This window comes from Juglans microcarpa x Juglans regia, chromosome 3D, assembly GCF_004785595.1.
Source record: "Juglans microcarpa x Juglans regia isolate MS1-56 chromosome 3D, Jm3101_v1.0, whole genome shotgun sequence".
NCBI lineage: Eukaryota > Viridiplantae > Streptophyta > Magnoliopsida > Fagales > Juglandaceae > Juglans > Juglans microcarpa x Juglans regia.
The window spans coordinates 37,191,424-37,211,101 of record NC_054598.1 but is presented as its reverse complement, the minus strand read 5'-3'; the positions used below and the strand labels follow the sequence as shown (position 1 = coordinate 37,211,101).

General features: G+C 36.4%; 3 protein-coding genes across 4 annotated transcripts; 2 read left to right on the top strand and 1 right to left on the bottom strand.

Moving 5' to 3' along the window:
* The first annotated feature begins 572 nt into the window (after positions 1-572).
* Positions 573-8,246, top strand: LOC121254746 (LEAF RUST 10 DISEASE-RESISTANCE LOCUS RECEPTOR-LIKE PROTEIN KINASE-like 1.1). Of its 2 annotated transcripts, none has more exons than XM_041154890.1 (4): positions 573-1,514; positions 6,428-6,460; positions 6,761-7,006; positions 7,120-8,246. In XM_041154890.1, exons 1-4 carry the CDS (start codon positions 719-721, stop codon positions 8,085-8,087), a joined length of 2,043 nt encoding a protein of 680 aa, XP_041010824.1. In that variant the 5' UTR covers positions 573-718; the 3' UTR covers positions 8,088-8,246. The 2 variants fall into 2 exon arrangements, with proteins under 2 accessions (XP_041010824.1, XP_041010825.1); XM_041154891.1 differs by lacking the exon at positions 573-1,514 and adding an exon at positions 4,966-6,072.
* A 596-nt stretch (positions 8,247-8,842) lies between these two features.
* On the top strand, positions 8,843-9,789 carry LOC121254748. Its single transcript, XM_041154894.1, has one exon. It carries the CDS (start codon positions 9,077-9,079, stop codon positions 9,545-9,547), a length of 471 nt encoding a protein of 156 aa, XP_041010828.1. The 5' UTR covers positions 8,843-9,076; the 3' UTR covers positions 9,548-9,789.
* Positions 9,790-11,038: 1,249 nt separating this feature from the next.
* Positions 11,039-16,401, bottom strand: LOC121254747 (nicotinamide adenine dinucleotide transporter 2, mitochondrial). The gene is made up of 9 exons (XM_041154892.1): positions 15,939-16,401; positions 15,708-15,791; positions 14,822-14,928; positions 14,052-14,100; positions 13,769-13,881; positions 12,379-12,473; positions 12,067-12,155; positions 11,873-11,967; positions 11,039-11,761 (listed from the first exon to the last, which is right to left on the bottom strand). Exons 1-9 carry the CDS (start codon positions 16,033-16,035, stop codon positions 11,525-11,527), a joined length of 966 nt encoding a protein of 321 aa, XP_041010826.1. The 5' UTR covers positions 16,036-16,401; the 3' UTR covers positions 11,039-11,524.
* Positions 16,402-19,678: the final 3,277 nt, after the last annotated feature.

Sequence of the window (19,678 nt, the reverse complement as noted above, 5' to 3'; positions counted from 1 at the left end):
TTTTATGCATTTTTTCATACATTTTTTAATAATCTTAAATATTTTAAAAAAATTTTAACATCATTAAAAAATACTTTCTTAATCATTAAATAATAATAAAAAAAATGTCAGGATTCAAAGCATATGCCATTTCAAAAAGGAGTGGTGGTGCTCTGCCGCTTAGAGTAGACCGCTCAAACATACCACTAGTTATAAATCAACTTTTTATTTTTTTCTAATTTATTTTTCATATTTTGTTATCATTTAAAAATATTTTTAAAAAATATAAAAAAAAATATCAATACACTAATAATCACTTTCTTTAACTATTAAGTAAAAATAAAAATTAAAAAAAAATAAAATATATAAAGTGTCAAAATGAGAGGATAAATAGAATGCGTAAAGTAGCATTTTTCTTCAAAATGGCAAAAAGGACCATTCGTTGAAGTTTGAAGGTAGGTCAAGTGGTAAAACTTTGCCAAACACGTCCTAATCGAATAAGACTTTTCAACAGTCTAAGATCTGGGGCAGATTTCGACAATCCCTGTCCTGTTATCGATCTATCTCTTCAGTTGCAAAAAAGGACTCTCCATTTTAGAAAGTCAAATGCGTCCCCCCTAACAATTGTCTTACCGATCAACTCCTCAACTCCTCTTCCCTCTTCCCTCTTCCCTCTTCCTCTCCAGATTATGATCCATTTCTACATCTCTCTCTACCACCACGTTTTCTTGATCCCCAAATGAAATCAAAAAACCTCTTTCCCACCCTTCTGTCACCCATTTTTCCTCTGTTGAATCTATGCATATTCCTCATCCTCTCTTCTCCTCTACCAACAAAATCCCAAGGTGTAGTCGACCCTTACTTCCAAGTCTGCAGTGCTGAGCCTGGAAACTGTGGTGATGGGCAACCCATTAATTACCCATTCCACATCCGAAGTAAGCAAAACAGGTCTTGTGGGTATCCTGGATTCGAGCTCTCTTGCAATAACAATGGCCAACCCACCATCAACATCCAAAGTAACGACTATATCATCCACAACATTTCCTACGAAACCCAAATCCTTCGCGTCTCAAGCGCTGACTTTTGGAATTCAACCACCGGTTGTATTCCTTTAACTCAAGCCATATCCTTTCCTAGTGCCCGGTTCGAACTAGCACCGTTCCAAACCCATGATGTGAATCTGCTTTATGGTTGCGACGCTTCGACACTTGAGAGTGCGTTAAGGTTTTCATATCCTGGTTGTGATCATGGGGAAAACAAAAACGGTTCGGTTCTGGTCCTGCCTGAAAACGACCCAAAGCTAAGGAACGTATCGAAGGCGTGCACAACTAGGGTGGTAGCACCCGTGGAACCTTATGAGCGTGAGAATCGTGATGGAATTGAAAGGGCCCTGAGAAATGGATTTTGGGTGAAATGGAAGGCCAGCGACTGCAGCATTTGTCAGGAAAGTGGAGGGCGGTGTGGATTCAATTACACCGAGTGGCATTTCAAGTGCTTCTGCCCTGATAGACCTCATGCTTGGCACTGCGTTTCTGGTCAGTTTTCTCTCTCTAAAAGACTTCTTCTCCTCCACAAGTATAGAAATTCAATCCAAGTTTGATGGATTGGCTCTCTCTGCAAATTTAAATGAGTTCTTTGCGAAGTGGCTCGAGGATGATCCTCTAGTGCCCCGAAAAAAGGAAACTAGTTCTTTGCGTACATTTCACAATCATTCATTTAGGTGGATCCCACTTGATTTCACAGGACTATATATCTATATATATATATATATATATATGAACAAAATAGACTCATCTTAAACTCTGGAATATCGATTCCAACCTAGCAACCTTTAATTTAATACCATCACGTTCCATTAATGCTAGAATATAACTTAATTGCTTTTTATTTTTATTAACTGTACTGAATTAGACTTCTGACTTGGGTGGTCCTGGTCCCATAGACTGTACTTAAATTTTAAGAGAATACAAATTGTAGATGAAGCTTTATACACAACTTGATTTGTATACACGGTATTTATTTTTATTCTTAATTATCGGGAAAATTTCTGCATTATTCTCAAGCGTTTTCTAAATTAAAGGCTTAACAATCCTTGTACCGACCTAGCTACTTAGCACTAGACGTATACATACATACATATATATATATATATATATTTTTACGAGGCAAAAATATAATAACACCCCTAGTTGATGCTTGAATGGTAGACTATCAAAGTCAATTACCGGCTGCCATTTTGATGGCAATTTCAAAAATTGATAGTGATCTGCAGGAGAGAAAACGACAGAGACGTAGGGACTTATAGTTTTAATGGCGGTGTTCGGTTTGTATTAGATATTATTGTATTGCATTACAAGCGATAACATGAATACATTATTTTAAAGCCACATGAGGGCGACCAATTTGGAGATTAATTATTAGGTTGCGTTTGGATGGTGGGATATTCTGAGAAGTTCATTGAATAGTAGTTATTCGTCCTTGGACAGATTCAAATTGGTGATTCAGCCATATTGACTCATGAATTAGCATTGTAAAAGAAATAGAAAAAGTTAACCCTTCAGCTGACCTCCGAGGTTGAATTTCTTCCCTCACCATAATTATTAGCTTTGATAATATCTGCATGTGGGTGGAGGCGGCAAGGGAGAAGAAAATAGTTTGTTACTGATGGCTTTTTCCCATAGGAAGTTGAAGGTTTAGATAAGATCGATAGAGCGAGACAAGCATATACCATGTTTTCAATTTAAGCATCAGTGCAACCCAGTCCAATCAAACACGTACACCCAGATCATGGAAATGCCAAAACTGAGAATATTTTAGTGGTGATCAAGTGGAGGCCACTAGCAGTATTGCTCCTACGCGGCCTCACTCCCCGCCATCGCCATGTCTCTTGTATGTTTCTTGGTCCTTTTCATCTTGTTCTTCAACCATGTCGTCCGGTCCCCCACCTGATGGGTTTTCAGAACTTTTTCAATTAGCTTTTACGCCTACAAACTGCCCATACTAATTTAGCTGTGCCTACCCAAGTTTTTCCACCGTCTCCACAGGGCACTCCTTTTTACACGACCTCCAGCTTCATTGATTCGTTCTCTGCTCTCTCCTTCACGGTCTCTGATCTTTTGATCGGTCTTCCCTTGGATTCACTCGCAACCATGCTGACCTGCTCTTCTTTTGTAACTTCACAGCCTAGTTTTCTGTTGGTATGATTATTATATTAATATTAATTTTTAATGACATGACATGATAGGATAGTATAAGAGTAGCATATGCCTATATTTCTAGACTATCTAAAGCCCTATGGAACCCGTCACTGAAGCTGCCATGCATGGCAGCAAGGCTGCTACAGATCGTTCTGCTGTAAGCTCTCTTTCTTTTTTTGCTTTGACATGATTCTTGTTAGAAGAATAGAAGCAGCTTAGGAGACCTTCTAATTGAGCCTAACATTCTATTGTAGAATGCACATACACCACTTTGGTCTTCATAACATTCTATTGTAGAATGCACATACACCACTTTGGTCTTCATAAGTTGGGTTTAGCAACGCAACTTGCCAAGAGCCATTGCTTGAACAGTAGGATGATAAACTTTACACCCCGAACTCTAATTGAATGGGTTTAAGCCTTTAAGCTGCATCTTTATTCATTTAGGTAGGCCCAAAAAATGGGTAGAAATCCCTGCTAAATAATGTTAGACTTCGGCCAGGTGATCTGTGTGCCCCCTAAAATCAAATTTTGCGGTGGCCAAGCCTGACTGTGTTTATTCCCCCCATCAGCCTCTATTTTTGACCCATTTGTGTACACGTGATTAATAAACTTTTGGCAAACAGAAAAGAAATCACTACGACTGTCATCATAATTTTTTTCCCAATTTCTTTGTATCAAATTACTTTTTCCTCTGTCATTAGCCTTCACGAGCTCGTATATATGTATTTTATGTGTACGACTTCTAGTCATCTAAGTCTTTATATCAGGTTCTTAGTATGTTATGGTGCTATTATGATCATGTCCAATTAGGAAAACCACCTTCGATTGCCTTCGCCTACATCTTGTAATCATAAAAATGAGCATTTTCATATACATCCTTGAAGATGGATGCTGTTTAGTCATATATTTTGTGTAAGGTGTCTGGGATAAAAGACTACTACTTCTTTCTTCCTTTCCTTTCACCTTCGGTCTGTAGTAGCCTAGTGTGTTGCTAATTCACTTAAACTTCAATGATAATACGAAGACACACTTAAAATTTTTTTATGGCATTCGATATTATGTCTCACATATCTATTTTCAGAACGGTGACAAGGAACAATATTACTATGAACACACCTAGACCTAGTATAGAGCAAGTCCAATGAAAAAGAAAATAATCATAGCCAAAGATTGATTGAAATCTGAAAATATACTATAATCAAACCCATTTGTCTGTTTTGTTGGGAAACTTACTCCGGAGACAAATGTCAAATACAAGGTCAAATGCAAAACTTGATTATGGTATGATATACGTTGTCATTTGTTTTCACGATTCTTCTCATCTCATTTTATCTAATCATTATAACTTTTTCAAATTCTCATATAAATTAAAATAAATAATTCAACTTTTTTTAAATTTTAAAATAAAAATAATATTAAAAAATATATTTTAATAATATTTTATTCAATTTTTAATTTTTATCTTATCTCATCTGTGAAAAAAAAGAGGATGCTTGTGAGAGAGAGATCCCAGACAAGAATGCTGAATCCTGACCTTAAAGCACAATCCATGACTTCGCCACCATCACTTTCCCCCGTCAATACGTTCTCGTCACCCCGTCTCCTACTTCCCTCAAAAAGTCTCCTGCAAAACTCAGTCTTTGATAGCAAAGTCATACCAAATCAAATGACCAGTACGTCCACGTCCCGGTAGTACCCACCACGTTCAGGTTTTCCAAGGATGCCAATTGCTTTTCCACTTTATCTGGCTTCTACCCCTTTTTTTAACCCGCAATCCCCCATGAACTTTTCTAAAGCTTGTGGACCATATGATGTATCACGTTGTTTGTTTCATTATGAGAAAGACGCGTTATACAATTATTGCTGCTATGCTGTGATCTTCTTCTTCTCCCACCCTTACTAGACGTTTACACGAAAAGTAGAGAGCCAATTAAGACGTGGCTCGTGAGATTTCTTTAATTTGGTTGGTTTTCATCAATAGCATGAGTGGAAGATTGAAACTAGCCGCAAAGACTCGCACAAAAGCGGGTCAATGGGGGAAGATGTATAGGAAATTCTAGCACCTCCGTGGAGTCTTTGGATGAGGACCTGTGGTGGTATGAATGAATTTTCCAATGCACAGACCATGTTTGGGGTACCCATGCATGTATCCTTGCTTTAAATCTCGGCCTGCTTTTACTAGTGTTCTTCTTCCATTTCCAATTTGAAGGTTAACCACCGTGCTAAAGCAATTTTGGGAATTTTGGGATGGCTTCTGTCTCCAAGTCGTCTGTTTTCTTTCTGCTCTCGTACCTCGTGCTGCTTTGCTCGGCTAAAGATGACAATAAAGAATGTACGAAGGAGTTTGATTGTGGAAGACTGGGCAAGCTCCACTTCCCATTATTCTCCAATACCTCAAACCCAGATTGCGGCTTATTCATAAAAGATTGCGACACAAATACTCCGAAGATCCAACTTGGAGTTGGGGGCAGTGAAAGATCATATGAATTTGTACGCTTCTCGCCGCCAAATGTCATATTTAAACTGCTTCCCGGCAAATGCGATTCCCTAACCAATTTGAGTCTTCCCAGCTTTCCATCCTTCCCTCTTGAGATCCCCACACAAAATCGGACCCTGTATAAATGCAAACAAAACCACAATATTTCTCGCCTACCAGAAAGTTTTAAAAGTCTTGGCTGCAATAATAATGAGTATGAAATCTGGCATAGTCTTTCACGGGAGAGGCTTCCGGATGCTTCTAAATGTTCAATTATTCAGCTCCCAATAGGCGATGAAGGCTTGTTAAAACCCTTTGAGTTCGTACTTCAAGTGCGTTGGTCTAAGGATTGTTTGGAGTGCCATAGAGGAGGTGGTCATTGTTGGCCTCGCAACGGTACTGTTCATTGTGACAAAGGTCCTACTGTGAAAGGTACGACTGTCGAAGTAATAAAGAGAAACTATTTGGGATACACACAACACAAGTATGGAAAATGAATGTAGATTTCTTTAATTTTTGGAAGTTTTAGTTATACCAAATTCATGTACAGCAAGATTAATTCGCTGTATCTTATTTCAAGTTTAGGTTAAGGAGGAATGAATAGCTGTAATTTTGTTCCTATGAAACGATTTACATGAGATACACGAGCTGCTTCTGACATTGCTTTGTAAAAAGAATTTCAAAGGATGCCAATTCAATTCTGCGTCAGTACGTTTATTTTCATTTTGTAAACTAACATAATGACTGCTTTGTTGTTGTATCTTCTTTGCAGAGAAGAAAAGGAAATGGGTGATACCATTAATAGGTAAGATGCCTCTTCAATCATATTTCTTTTTTAAATTTAGAGCACTAACTTTATTATTTTTCACGCAACAGCAAATAAATAATGGCCCCTGCTTTTCTCCAATGCATGCTGTCTGCTATAATCCCAGAAAGATGGACATATATGAACACGATGCATAAGAAACTTTAGTTATATTTTCCAATTTTTGGCTTGCATAAGTTCCCTTGTGACCTTCAAAAGAAATCATTCACGGTCTCAGCAATTTCCTCCAATTGCTGCCTGTCAGACAAAACTCAAATAAGTCCCTTTTTCTTGCCTTAGCTGTTGGATGCTCAGTCCTCTTGATCTCGATTTGCTTGGGCGTTACTATCTGGAGCTGTTACAAGAAAAAGCATGCTTCTTCTAACTTGTTGGCGAGGGCTATCACATACTCAAGATCAGACCTGGAAGGGGGGAGTGTCTACTTTGGAGTGCCTCTTTTCTCCTACAGTGAACTTCAAGAAGCCACCAATAACTTTGATATTGAAAAAGAACTTGGAGATGGAGGATTTGGAACTGTCTACTACGGTAAGATGATAAAATGCATTGCTTCAGTTCTAAAATCACGTACGAACTTTATAAGCAGATGTTAGAGATTAACTAACTTACAAAACTTACAAGCGGCTATTTTTCTCAACCAGGGAAACTCCGTGATGGGCGGGAAGTTGCGGTCAAGCGCCTATATGAGCACAACTACAAACGAGTAGAACAGTTCATGAATGAAGTTGAAATCCTCACACGTTTGCGCCACACAAATCTTGTCTCCCTTTATGGGTGTACTTCGCGCCACAGCCGTGAACTTCTCCTCGTTTACGAGTATATTCCCAATGGCACTGTCGCAGATCATATTCATGGAGATCGAGCAACACCTGGTTCACTCACATGGCCTACTCGTATGAGCATAGCCATAGAAACTGCTAATGCATTGGCTTACCTCCACGCTTCTGACATCATACATCGCGATGTGAAGACTAACAACATTCTCCTCGACAACAATTTTAGCGTTAAAGTTGCAGATTTTGGCCTTTCTCGCTTGTTCCCCACTGATGTCACCCATGTCTCAACAGCTCCTCAAGGGACACCTGGCTATGTTGACCCAGAATATCACCAATGTTATCAGCTTACAAGCAAGAGTGATGTTTACAGCTTTGGTGTTGTCCTCATCGAGCTCATATCATCTCTGACAGCTGTTGATATAGGTAGGCATAGGCATGAAATTAACTTGGCTAACCTAGCCATAAACAAGATTGAAAAGTGTGCATTCCATGAGTTGATCGACCCACATCTTGGCTTCCATTCAGATGATGAAGTTAAAAGGATGACCATTTCAGTGGCAAGCTTGGCTTTTCAATGTGTACAACAGGACAAGGAACTGAGGCCTTCCATGGATGAGGTTCTCAAGGAATTACATAATATTCGAAATTGTAAGGATGTGCCGAAGGATCAAGAGAAAGCATATGAAGATGCAGGGATGTTGAATATAGACACACAAACTTCACCTGATTGTGATGAAGTTGGATTGTTGAAGACTAAACAGCTGCCACCTTCACCAAATTGTTTGACTGATAACTGGACTAGTAGATCTACCACACCCATTAGCAGTAATTAATTTCTTCTCCATCCTGTGTAGTTTTTGAGTAGATGATAAGCAAATGTTTAATACCTACTATATCCAATGCAGATGAGTGCGTTGGAGTTTCATTATCTTCTCATCTACTTGTTTAAATGGAGGTCCGTAATGTTCATATTCTAAAGCAATTTTGTTTCATTCAACCCGACTCACCCTTGATGTGTCACTTTCTTGAAAGTATTGGATTGTATGCTTTAACTTCTTAATACTTCACTGGTTAGTCAACTTTTAGTGTTTGTGGTAATGTCCAGTGAAATCAAAATTTTCCATTTTATGGCTTTAGCATAATAAAACATATCTACTTATCAAATTAATTTCCATGTACTGTCATAATCAGTCACAATTCCACTATTATTCCAGTAAGCCACACAAGGCAAACATGCTTTCTGAAATGTCCCCAAACTGTGCCTTCTTTCTTGTTAGAATAATTTGACTAAAATGCAGAATTGATTATTGAATTAATAAGTATAAAAATGGCGTTGAACTTAATCCAATCTCTAACCCATCTCTTACATTGATTAAATATTCAATGTATCAAATTACCGGTTAAATTTATCGTTTCTTAAACAGTGGTCAAATAGGTCATCATATTGTTGGGGAAATGTGAATAATGATTTTTGAATGCTTTGTTGGGACCTGAGTGCCTCTTTTTCATAACCTATACAAACGGAATTTTACTTGGAAAATGCACCATTCAACCATTAAAAGCCCAGTCCAAGCTTTGAAATGGCAAAACAGAAAAGGAAAAGAAACACGCCACCAATCAATGACTTTAAAGAAAAAGATGCAAACCCATTCCCAACAGATCCCTTTTATCCCTCCCGACGCAATCGAACCACCCTAAACCCTCGCTCATTATCTACAATCATTGACCATATTCAAAATTCAAACCCACTGGAATTCAGTAAGCTTAAGAAAGAGAGACAAGACAACAGAGGTGTGAGGGAAGAGCGGAAGAACCTGGAGAAATGGCAACGCTTCAGAGATTCAAGCTGCTGGCGACGCAGTGCGGCGTGGCTCCCAGCCCTACGCGGAGCCCGAGGACAAGCCCGGTGGTCCACTTCCGTCGCCGCAAGACCACCCTGCGGATGCTCCTCAGCCGGACCTCCACCCGCCGCTCTCCAAGCCAGGGAGACCCACCGGCACCACCAGTAATCCCGTCGAGTCGGTTGCCGGGGAAGCAGAAGGAGAAGAACTTGGGGGAGGCGCAGGGACGTTTCACTCTGAAGGACCTGTTCGTGTCGTCTTCGCCGGTCGAAGAGACAAAGGAAGGGACGACCGTTGGTTTAGTTGGGAGCGGAAGTTTAGTTGGCGGCGGGTTGGATAATTGGAAAGCGGGACCGGGGTCGCCAAGGCCGGCCTGGACCGGTTTTCGGTACAGGTCGTTGTTGAGAAAGGCTTGGCGTCCTGTGCTTGATTCTATTCCCGAGTCTGAGTAATAATAATTTATTAATTTGGGGAATATTGCTTACAAATGAAATGAAATGAAATGAAATGTGATGCGAAGGGTGTCTCCATTTCCAATGGAATTTCGTCCCGTGACCATTATTCACAGAATTTTGTTAATCCATTATATTGTGTTACTTTGATGTGATCTTTGTTTTTCCTCATATACAAAGTCCATATTAAAGGGCCCTAAAATTATGAAAAATATATTATATGAAGTTATTTTTCGAATAGAAAAATTCTATTTGAAAGTGTACAAAATACACTAGAAGGAAGAATTCTCTACCGGCCCATGGGTCAAGCCTGGATAAGGCATCAGGGCCCATCCTGACCTTATCCTTATCCTCCGAAAGGCCCTAAATGCCACCTAAGGAGTCTGGCCCATAAATTATACCAGCCAAAGAGGGAAGCATAGCACGGGGAAATTGGCCGACAAGGATAGACGAGACTTGCCACCCCTAACGTCTCTTGTGGCACCTAGCAATAAAATATATGTACCGACACACAGGTAGGACATGTGAGTACTGAGTAGCCCTTCATTCTCTGAAAAAGAGTATGAGAATAATAATACCGATCATCTACCGGCAAAATGCCACTCGAGAAGCTACGCCACATTAATGGCGCTACCTCAGGCTCCATGCCACATTAAAAGATCTTGATTGAGCTAAAGTGGGGGGTGACGTGAACCCCCTGGCATAGAGTATGGGAAGTCCTTCACAAAACCTCGTATAAAAGTTGTCCTCTAGGTACAAATGTCTCTCTCTGAACTCTTGAATTCCTACACAACTTACTAATACAATCGATTGACTTTGGCATCAGAGGCTTCCTAGACTCCACCGAGCCACCTTTGCTTTCTCTTGTGTGCAGATAAGAGGACCTCATCTCGAGTTGTTGGAACCAGGCTCAGGTGTACGAAACAAGACGTTAACACACACCATTCATTTTATTGAAATAACAAGATCTATCACCCTGAGAAGAATAATGATACTCCAATACTCCAATTTTACCATCCATGTTTAGATTCTAACAATTTTATAACAACTATATCCAGCCCCTAAAGAGGTCATGATAGCAATAGGAATATGCAAGTCCAAACTTATGAAAGCCAAAAATTGAACATATATTTAAATGACTTATTCTATATTTGAAAACAAAAAAGTATTACAAGCGTATTGTTTGTGGAACATGTCATGTTGAATGGACAGCTGCTTTTAATCCCTTCTTTTTTGCTTTATTTGATATGTTCCAATCCGACCTCTTTTTGTTTGGGGCCAAAAGCAAAAACATCTAAAATGAGAAAAGTGAAAGTGCGTTTGGACTGAGACGGTTTTGCAGAGACCGTGGCACAAGGGAAACCGTCTCGTCCACTTCATAAAAGGCAGAACCAGTGGGTGCGAGCACTCGAAGCGTTCAGGAATAGTACAAAAACTAGAACATGATTAACAAGAATTTAAAAGGGTTCCCAGAAGACTTTCTTTCCACGATTAATACTTAAAGAGATGGTTCCTGCGCATCCAATCAAACTTTATTACCTTTACCCAACTTCATAAATTACAAAATCGCAATCTACTAATGCTATTACATGCTTCATTTCCTAGACAGACCCAATTCAAATGATAAAAGTTCCGAATCCCAGGGAGAGAGAGAGAGAGATCAGATGTCCTAACTATATACTACAACCCAAATGATATTGTTTTATAAAAAAAAAAATGCAATTGCCTCTATTGACTTACACATTAAAAAAAATAATTCAGAAAAATATTTTCCCCAACCAAACAAATTAGATTTATTTTCACAAAAATATTTCCCTATCCGATCACAGGACAAAAATTTAGTGAATCACTATCTTGCTGTTAGCTACTCTCAGCAAATTGAGTTCTATGATTGCCGGATGTTGGATGTCAAGTTACCCCCCATTGCATCCTTTCCTGACTGAGGCTTGACATGCACGTCACAGGCTTTTGGTGCGCTTATGAATGCTCCTTGTCTGGAGGTATAACCTGCTCCAAGAATCGATGTATCATCTCATAACTGGTAAACGTAATGACTGCAGACGGAGTTGTTCTCAACAGATTAGTAGCACAACCGCGGTAAAAACCAGGAAAGCCTTCCTTTTGGAACACCTTCCTAATACAATCGATAACCCCTTCATATCGGACTCCATTGTTTCTGGCCAGCCCTTGCTCTTGCAGCCGGGATCGCACTACCTGATTAGTCAAATTTCGAGCATGACAACAAAGGCAAAACATGAGAGAACTGAAAAGGACGATTGGCCATTAATTGTAGTTCACAAAAAAGAAGATTCTAGTCATATATACCTCATGTGGATAGGTCATCACAGAGGCAATCACTTTTGCAACCGATGAAGCAACAGCAACACTTCCAGGACTCAACTTATCAACAGTTGTGTTACCTGGAAATTAAAAAGTTATATAATCATCAAAACAGATGTCAAGAAAACATAAGATTTACTATATGAAACCAGTTAAAGAAATCAAGAAATCATTATTACTCCTTCTTGCCATATAACACTTGATCTTTTCATATGCAGGAAATTGAATTGCAACATGACTTATCCCAGCCAATGAAGGAACAATGCCACTGTTTCAAACCACAAAAATATCATCACAACTTAGAAAAATATTTGAAGATCTGCAAATGGGTCCCAGCCATTCTAACCAATTCTTATATATAACCAACTGAAATGAAAGCCCTAGCCATCTGAGTGAATTATCAAATCTACTTTTAAATGGTTAAAAGATCGCATCTCAGATACAAAAAATGTCCAAGCTCACATACTAATATCAAATCAAGGACTATTTACCTATACAGCCCTCGAATGCCTTCCTCATGTGCAATCCTTGTCAAAGCAGAAAGCATACTTTTGTAGGGAACGATGCCCTGCCTCATTCCCTGTGTCTGTATGAAGATGAAAATAAATGAATATACAAAACAACACATACACCACCATGAAATGTAACAACAAAATGAGATGTAAATAACCATGGTTATTAGTTGTCATATCCTCATTTCAGATTATAAACATATCAAAGAAGAAACATATTCTGAACCAGTTATTCAAGCAAGGAACCATCAGGTGATGTCTACAATTCAAGATCTAAACAAAAAACATATTCTTAAGGCATAATGCCATCACCCATTTTGAGACCCCATTTCTAGGCTTAGGCGGTACAAGGGTGGGATATGGTAACATAAGCTGTACATGGAAATCTTACCAGCCAAGGACAATGCTACTATCGCATTTAATCAATCTCAAGTCATTATATAGGCAAAAAGATAAATTCCATTCTTGGCCTTCCTGAGATCTCAACCTGGAAAATTCAGAAGAAGCCTTCCTCCTAAAATAGGAGTATAGAACTTAAAGCAGCCAATGTAAGCTTTTATGTTTGCTTCTCATATTAGAAATTCATTTACCCTTTACAATGTATACATAATAAATTTTGATGGCATGAGCATTCATAATTTCCTTGTATCTTTAGATAATCACACATAGGTGTTGCTCTTGTATATGTCTCGTGTACTTGGGCTCTGCCTATTCTCATTAATAAAGTTTCTGTTTTACTGATACAAAAAAATAATGTGTGATATGTTTCCTGCTAAAACTTTATGTGAGGTACATGGATTCAAAAAGGATACAAAAGTTTGTGAGATTTTGAAGCAAAAAAAATTTATGTTTTCCAAGGAGGCTTCACAAGTACGGAAATGTTGTCAACAGTGATATAACATGCAGCAGCAATACTACACCCACTTCAGAAACGACTGCAAACATTCTTGCATGCATGTGAAATTTATGTCACAGCAAAGAATAACTTAATAAAATCTAACTGTTATCCTTAGATAAAGTCGTCTATTGGCTGAGCTGTTTTGACTAACAAAAGATTCTGCCCATCAACATCTTTTTCTCCACTACAAACAACTTTCTTCTGAAATCACATCATAATCAAAATTATCAGCTTTTCTGATGGGCAAATAATCCTCTCACTAACGTCTGGTAGGAGTTTCTGTTCTTCTCATTTCAAAAATGAAAAGAAGCCAGACAACTTTTGAAAGTATGTCAGTTAAAGGGAACAAAACAAGTTTAAGAGAAGTGCTCATGAATAAAGCATTTAGCCAAGCAAAATATGAGACTCAGACACAGATATTGCTGTTTATATACTCATAGAAACTTATAAACATAAGCATAGCCAACTTACTTGCAGTCTGGTCTTAACAACCCACAATGGATTTGTGGTGATAGAAGTGGCAGCCCCAGCACCAGCAGCAGCTATCATATTTGCTCCAATAGTGAGTTGATTTGTGCTATCCACTACAATATGGGAACAATAAGTCAAAAAAGAATTCACAACAGCCAGCCAATACAATCAATCATCTTAACTAGAAACATTTGTAACTGACTAGATCAACAATCTGTCTCATAAAAAACCAAGAGAATGCAAACACATATTTGTCAAGTAAATGACCCCAGAAAACACAAACCATGTGACTGGAGTAGGCCTTTTAGATGCTCATAAACTGTGAAGTAGACCTACACATGAAATGAGCACTTTGTCACTAGGAAAAAGCAATAAGAATTACATAAGATGGAACTTTACATGTGCTAGCTATACAGAGAACTGCATACAAGAGTATTCTAATCATTTTTAAAAATAAAAATAAAAAATCTACTCCCCCCATGTGGATTCAAGTTGCAGGAACCAACAGGATGACTGCCAAAGTGGCAGCTAATTACATGGCATTCCCTTTCTGATCTGATTACTATATTAGAAAAGAAACATATGAAAGATCGGACCACACTTTACAGCCACTGACAAAATTTAATAGGAATTTTTTTCTAACTAGAAGTTTCTTACAAGCGAAGGACAATTTTTATAGTACATCTTGAGTCTTATTCTTAATACTGCTTTCACTTATCTCTATTAATAATATGATATGCATCCTAAAAAGCTGCCCATAAAGAGATTTAACAAATGATCTCATAAAACAAAAATAGAGTCCAATACTGTAACAACCCAAGCAAATCCCATGACATATATGTGTTTATACTCCAAAATGACTATCAATGTTACAATTGAAGCACCTTGAAATCATTACAAGGGGCAAGAACTTCTCTCTCCCAGGCAATGTGGGGTCTCATTTACCACCTTCATATCCTCAATCGGGGTAATTACAAAGACTTAACTTTAAATGCGTAAATAAGAATCTGAGGAATTATCATCTGGATATAAGTCAATGAAAGTAGTACTCACCGCCCAGTTTGGAAGTAACGCTACTATTGTAGGTGAAAGGCCACGATACAATCCCCTGAAACCTTCAGTCCTTAATATGTCCTTTAGGCTTGTGACAATGACACTACCTGAGTGTATACCAAAAAGGAAAGCATGAATAATGGTCACAAGTTACTAAGCATAGAAACTATTAGAAATGATCCTATAATAAGCAATGGATAAAATGCATAAATATCCCTTCAAAGTGATAGTAATGTTACCAATCTTCATATAGTTCAGTTTTTTGTTTGAAATTTGTCAGAAGCTCCCATGATCAATCGATAAGAGTTTCACATAGATTTTTGAGTTTATTATTGATAATTTAACCCCAAAAGAGAAGTACCTTATCAGCACTGAGAGGAATACCACTTGAGGAGCAGGGCCAAGAGGAAAAAGGAAGTGATTATAGCATAAGAGTACAAGGTTTTCAAACCATTGAACATTTGATTTTAAGTTCTGAGAGCTGCTTTAAGGTCATGCGGCTAGTACAACTAGTTAGCAGCATAAATTGATGCTCAAAGCGTCAGACCATAATACATCACATTGCATGTAATCATCCCAAATATGTCAATTTAAAACGTTAAAATTCACAATTTCAAATTTCAAAATTTTCAGAACATCGCGTATTTGTATCAACACAATTTTTTCCTTTAAAAGTAACAAATCCAGAAACTTTTTATGTGCAAACATTTCAAGACAACCGGTGTGTGTTCGTTCAAATATCTCTTAATAGGAAACACACCCTGAAACGCTAACAGCATTGCTAGTTCGCTACTTGAATATAAACTGTCCAACTAAAAGCTCCAGCTGACCGCTAATTTAACAAAATATGTCAAAGAGGTACGGGAGTAATCTGGCAGTAGCATACCTCTGTGGCCAGGAGGGAGGCCATGGACCTGTAGCCTTGTCTTGATCACATCCAACGGGCACATAAAGGTCGCCGCAATCGCCCCTGGATAAAGCAAACGAACCAAATGCAATACAATTAAAACAACAAACTTTGTGAGGCGTGCATAAGAAATGCCAGAAAGCGAACAGAACAAATTGAAACCCTAGCCAATTGAGCCCAAAAATGGAAGAGAGAAAAGGTAAAACTAACCGGCGGAGGCACCGGAACCTGCGTGGCAGATTAAATCTCTGATGGTTGGAACACCACCATCGCGGAAACCATGAGAAGACTCCCTGGGGACAGTCATTTGAAAACTCGTCTGGTGCTCTACGGTCGGTCCCTAGACTTGAATTAAAGTGAAGGAAATTGGCATGGTTAGATCTACGTATTTATAGTTACCGTATTCCCGTGTAGCATTTGACCAAAGCCCACGCAGAAAGAGAGAGAAGAAGAAAACACAGAAGAATTTCGGTTATCGTCTTTGAAGGGGTTTAGGCTGGGTTTGGGTTTGGACCCTTTCTGCTTTCGGAAACCGTACTGCTGTATGCGACTCGACCATATTCATACGCTGTTTCATATTTACTTACGCTTTCCTAAGTATTTTCCGGCCACATAAATGCCTACCAAGAAAACAAAGACCAAGAACAATTCTAAAAATTTCCAAGGCCTGGTTAACGAACCTTTCAAATACTTTCACTCCATTTTATTTCATCTCCTCTCCTCTAGTATAGTCTAGTCTCGTCTCTTCTTAACATTCAAACAACATTTAAATATAAATATTTTTTAATTTCAAATTTTTAATTTTTTTATCTAATTATTATAATTTTTTTAAACTTCTAAACAAAATTTTAAAAATAATTCAATTTTTTCAAATTCTAAAACATAAATAATATTAAAAAATTAGATTATAATCTTATTTTAACTTTATAATTTTTTTTTTAACTTTTTCTCCTTCATTTCTCAAAACTCTATAAAAATTTTAATTCAAATCATTTCACTACTATTCACAAATAATTTCATTATTATTTATAAATTTTTTATCTCATCTCGTTTCGTATTATCTGGTTTGTATAAGCAAACAAAACCTTAAGAGTTAAGAGTGTAATTTCCTTAATATTAATTAAAATGAGCAGTTAAACTATCTAAATAATACTAGCTTTCTTTCCTTTCTTAGAAAATATTCCCTTTCCACTTTCCAGCTTTACTAGAGAGAAAAAATCGACTTTATCGTTACTAGCAATTTCCTTGAATACTTTTAATACAAAAAAAAAAAATATGAGAAGTTAGGGCTGCATAAATTTTATAAAAATAAATTTATAAATTGGTATGTTTATGTAGTATATTTTGTAGCTAAATATTTCTTAAAGAAAAAAAAATATCGTATTGAATGAATTGAAATAGGTTTGAAATTACTAAATTTGGTTACGTAGGCAAATTAAATTCTGTATTAAAGTTGAATCAGTAACGTTTGATATAATTTTAGAATATATAAACTTTTCGTAAGAGAGAAATTTATGATTTTTTTTAGCTTTGCTATTTATAAACTCCACAAACTACACACCATACGTCATATTTTTTTTTTAAAAAAAAATTTTTGTTTTATTCTTCTTAAAATAATTGAATTATTCTACTTATTATCTATATATCATATATTTGATAAGAGAAAAAAAATTTTAAAAAAATAATAAAAGGAGTGGTGTCTAGGCTTATGAGTAGATTTTTTTTTTTTTTTTTTTTTATGTATATTCTAAATTTACCATTTATTTAAAAATAAATGCGTGAGACATACGCATGTTTTTTTTTTTTTAAAGTGAGACACACGCATGTTAAAAGTGCAATTGAATGAAATGGAATTGAGTCGGTGAATCTATTTTTTGGGTGATCGTTTTTTCAGTTTTTGCAATAAGCTCTCACGTGCGCAGGCTGCTTTCCGTTTTGCAGTGACCGTGTGAGGGTGTGACGTCGTGAGGACAGTTTTCCTTTATGAGAGCATTCACATTAGATTATACATATACATATACAAAATCATATTTGCATAATATGAGTTTAAATTCCTTCATATTCTGTATATTTTTACATAGTTATAAATAGTATCTATACAAATTTAGAGATCAACTATTCACTTTTCAAATGTTATTTTATTAATTATTTCTCTATCCTCCTACTCTCTTTCTCATAATCATTTCCTCTTCTCCCTTCCTCAACAACACAACAAACATTCACATGCAAATTTATTTTATTATTATAATATATTATATATATATATATTTTTGCATTTTATTGTATTTTAAATATAATATATAAAAAAATTATATTTTTTATTATTGCATTTGTATTATTAATGTCAAATGTATTTAATAGATGCTAATTGCAAAATATATATATATAATTCATTTTAGAAAAAAAATTAATAATAATAATTTTTATTATTTTGTCTCAAGGAAAAAATCTAATTGTAAGTGATTATGTGCACTAATACGTACACATATTTAATATGATTGGTCAGAAAGTAGATTTTATTGAAAACGTGCTAATTTGAATTTAGAATATGAAGGCAACAACATTAGTACGCAAATTGGTACGCAAACTTGCTTGTGCATAGCAAAACTCTTGTCTCAAATATGCATAAACTAATGTGAAAGTTTTGCTTGAATGGCAAAATGGATATGCAAAAGATGTGATTTTACATATGCATATGCATATGCATAGACCAATACTAATGCTCTGAGAGGGCCAAAAAACCAAAGAAATGAATGTTGTTTCATGTGAAATGACAAATTGTTTTCCCCTGCTATTTTGGTTACACAAAATTAAATTATATATATATATCATCTTATCTCATATAATTATGAGTAATACTACATACAATCGTGGAGTGTGTAAGCACCATGCAATCGTTTTGAAAAAGAGTGGGATCTACTATTAAAAAATTAATTTTTTTCATGTTAATCCAGTATTTATTCACTTTTTTTAAAGTGATTGTGCAGCGCTTGTACACTCATGACTGCAACTATCATTTCTCTATAATTATTACAATTTTTTTAACCTCACACACAAAATACAATAAACAATTCAACTTTTTCAAATTCTAAAATAAAAAAAATTATATTGTAACAATATTTTATTCAATTTTCAATAAAACATCTCATTTTATCTCACCTAAAATGCATAACTAAATAGAGTATACATGGACCCTTGGACAGGTAGTCACTCCCCCGGTTACACTGTAGTTCTATTTTGATGCTAAGAATAGTGAGTTTTGTTAAATCTATTGAGATATATTTGGATGTAAAAAATAAGTTGAGATATATTTAATTTTTTTTATGAGAAAAAAAAAAATAATGAATCTCATCGTAATTGATTTGTTATTGTAGTAATAGAATAATAAAAAAAAGTTTTATCAACGAACAGTATTGAGTTAAGATGAAAAAAAAGTGAAGTTATTTAAAATAAAATAAATTGTATGTATTTGGATGGAGAGTATATCCACTCGTACAAAACTATTTCAGAATAGGATGTGTACGCCTACAAAGTAGCAATATTCGACTTTCTTTTGAGAAATTCAACGTGGGGTGGTCCTCCAAATTAGCTGCAGCCTGCATTGCAGTGGTCTTGATTTCGAAAATGGTCCCCTGCATGTATGCATGCTCTTCAACCTGTCTTAGTTCAGTGACATTTGCCTATACACATTGGAAGTACCTTAGGACGCTGAGAGTCATGTCGTCTTCTGTTCATGTGTTTACTAACTAGATTGGGACTTTAATCAAGTTGTGCAGAGTTTAGTATTGAACACGAGTTTAATTCAAGCTTATCTTTAAACTAATTTCTCTCTGTTTTCGCGATTAATTCATTTATTTTTAAATCTTCACAAGTTACTTAGTTAACTTTTAAGCTATGGTTTTATAATTTATTATATATACATCTTTCGTCTTTTTAAACAATTAAAACGC

Excerpts from the sequence above, each read along its gene's own strand:
- LOC121254746 (XM_041154890.1), top strand. The coding sequence starts at position 719 with ATGAAATCAAAAAACCTCTTTCCCACCCTTCTGTCACCCATTTTTCCT. Across the intron at positions 1,515-6,427 it reads TGCTTGGCACTGCGTTTCTG|AGAAGAAAAGGAAATGGGTG; the intron begins GTCAGTTTTCTC and ends TCTTCTTTGCAG. Across the intron at positions 7,007-7,119 it reads ATTTGGAACTGTCTACTACG|GGAAACTCCGTGATGGGCGG; the intron begins GTAAGATGATAA and ends TTTCTCAACCAG.
- LOC121254748 (XM_041154894.1), top strand. The coding sequence starts at position 9,077 with ATGGCAACGCTTCAGAGATTCAAGCTGCTGGCGACGCAGTGCGGCGTG.
- LOC121254747 (XM_041154892.1), bottom strand. The coding sequence starts at position 16,035 with ATGACTGTCCCCAGGGAGTCTTCTCATGGTTTCCGCGATGGTGGTGTT. Across the intron at positions 15,792-15,938 it reads AGGTTCCGGTGCCTCCGCCG|GGGCGATTGCGGCGACCTTT; the intron begins GTTAGTTTTACC and ends TGCTTTATCCAG. Across the intron at positions 12,474-13,768 it reads TTGTTAAGACCAGACTGCAA|ACACAGGGAATGAGGCAGGG; the intron begins GTAAGTTGGCTA and ends ATCTTCATACAG.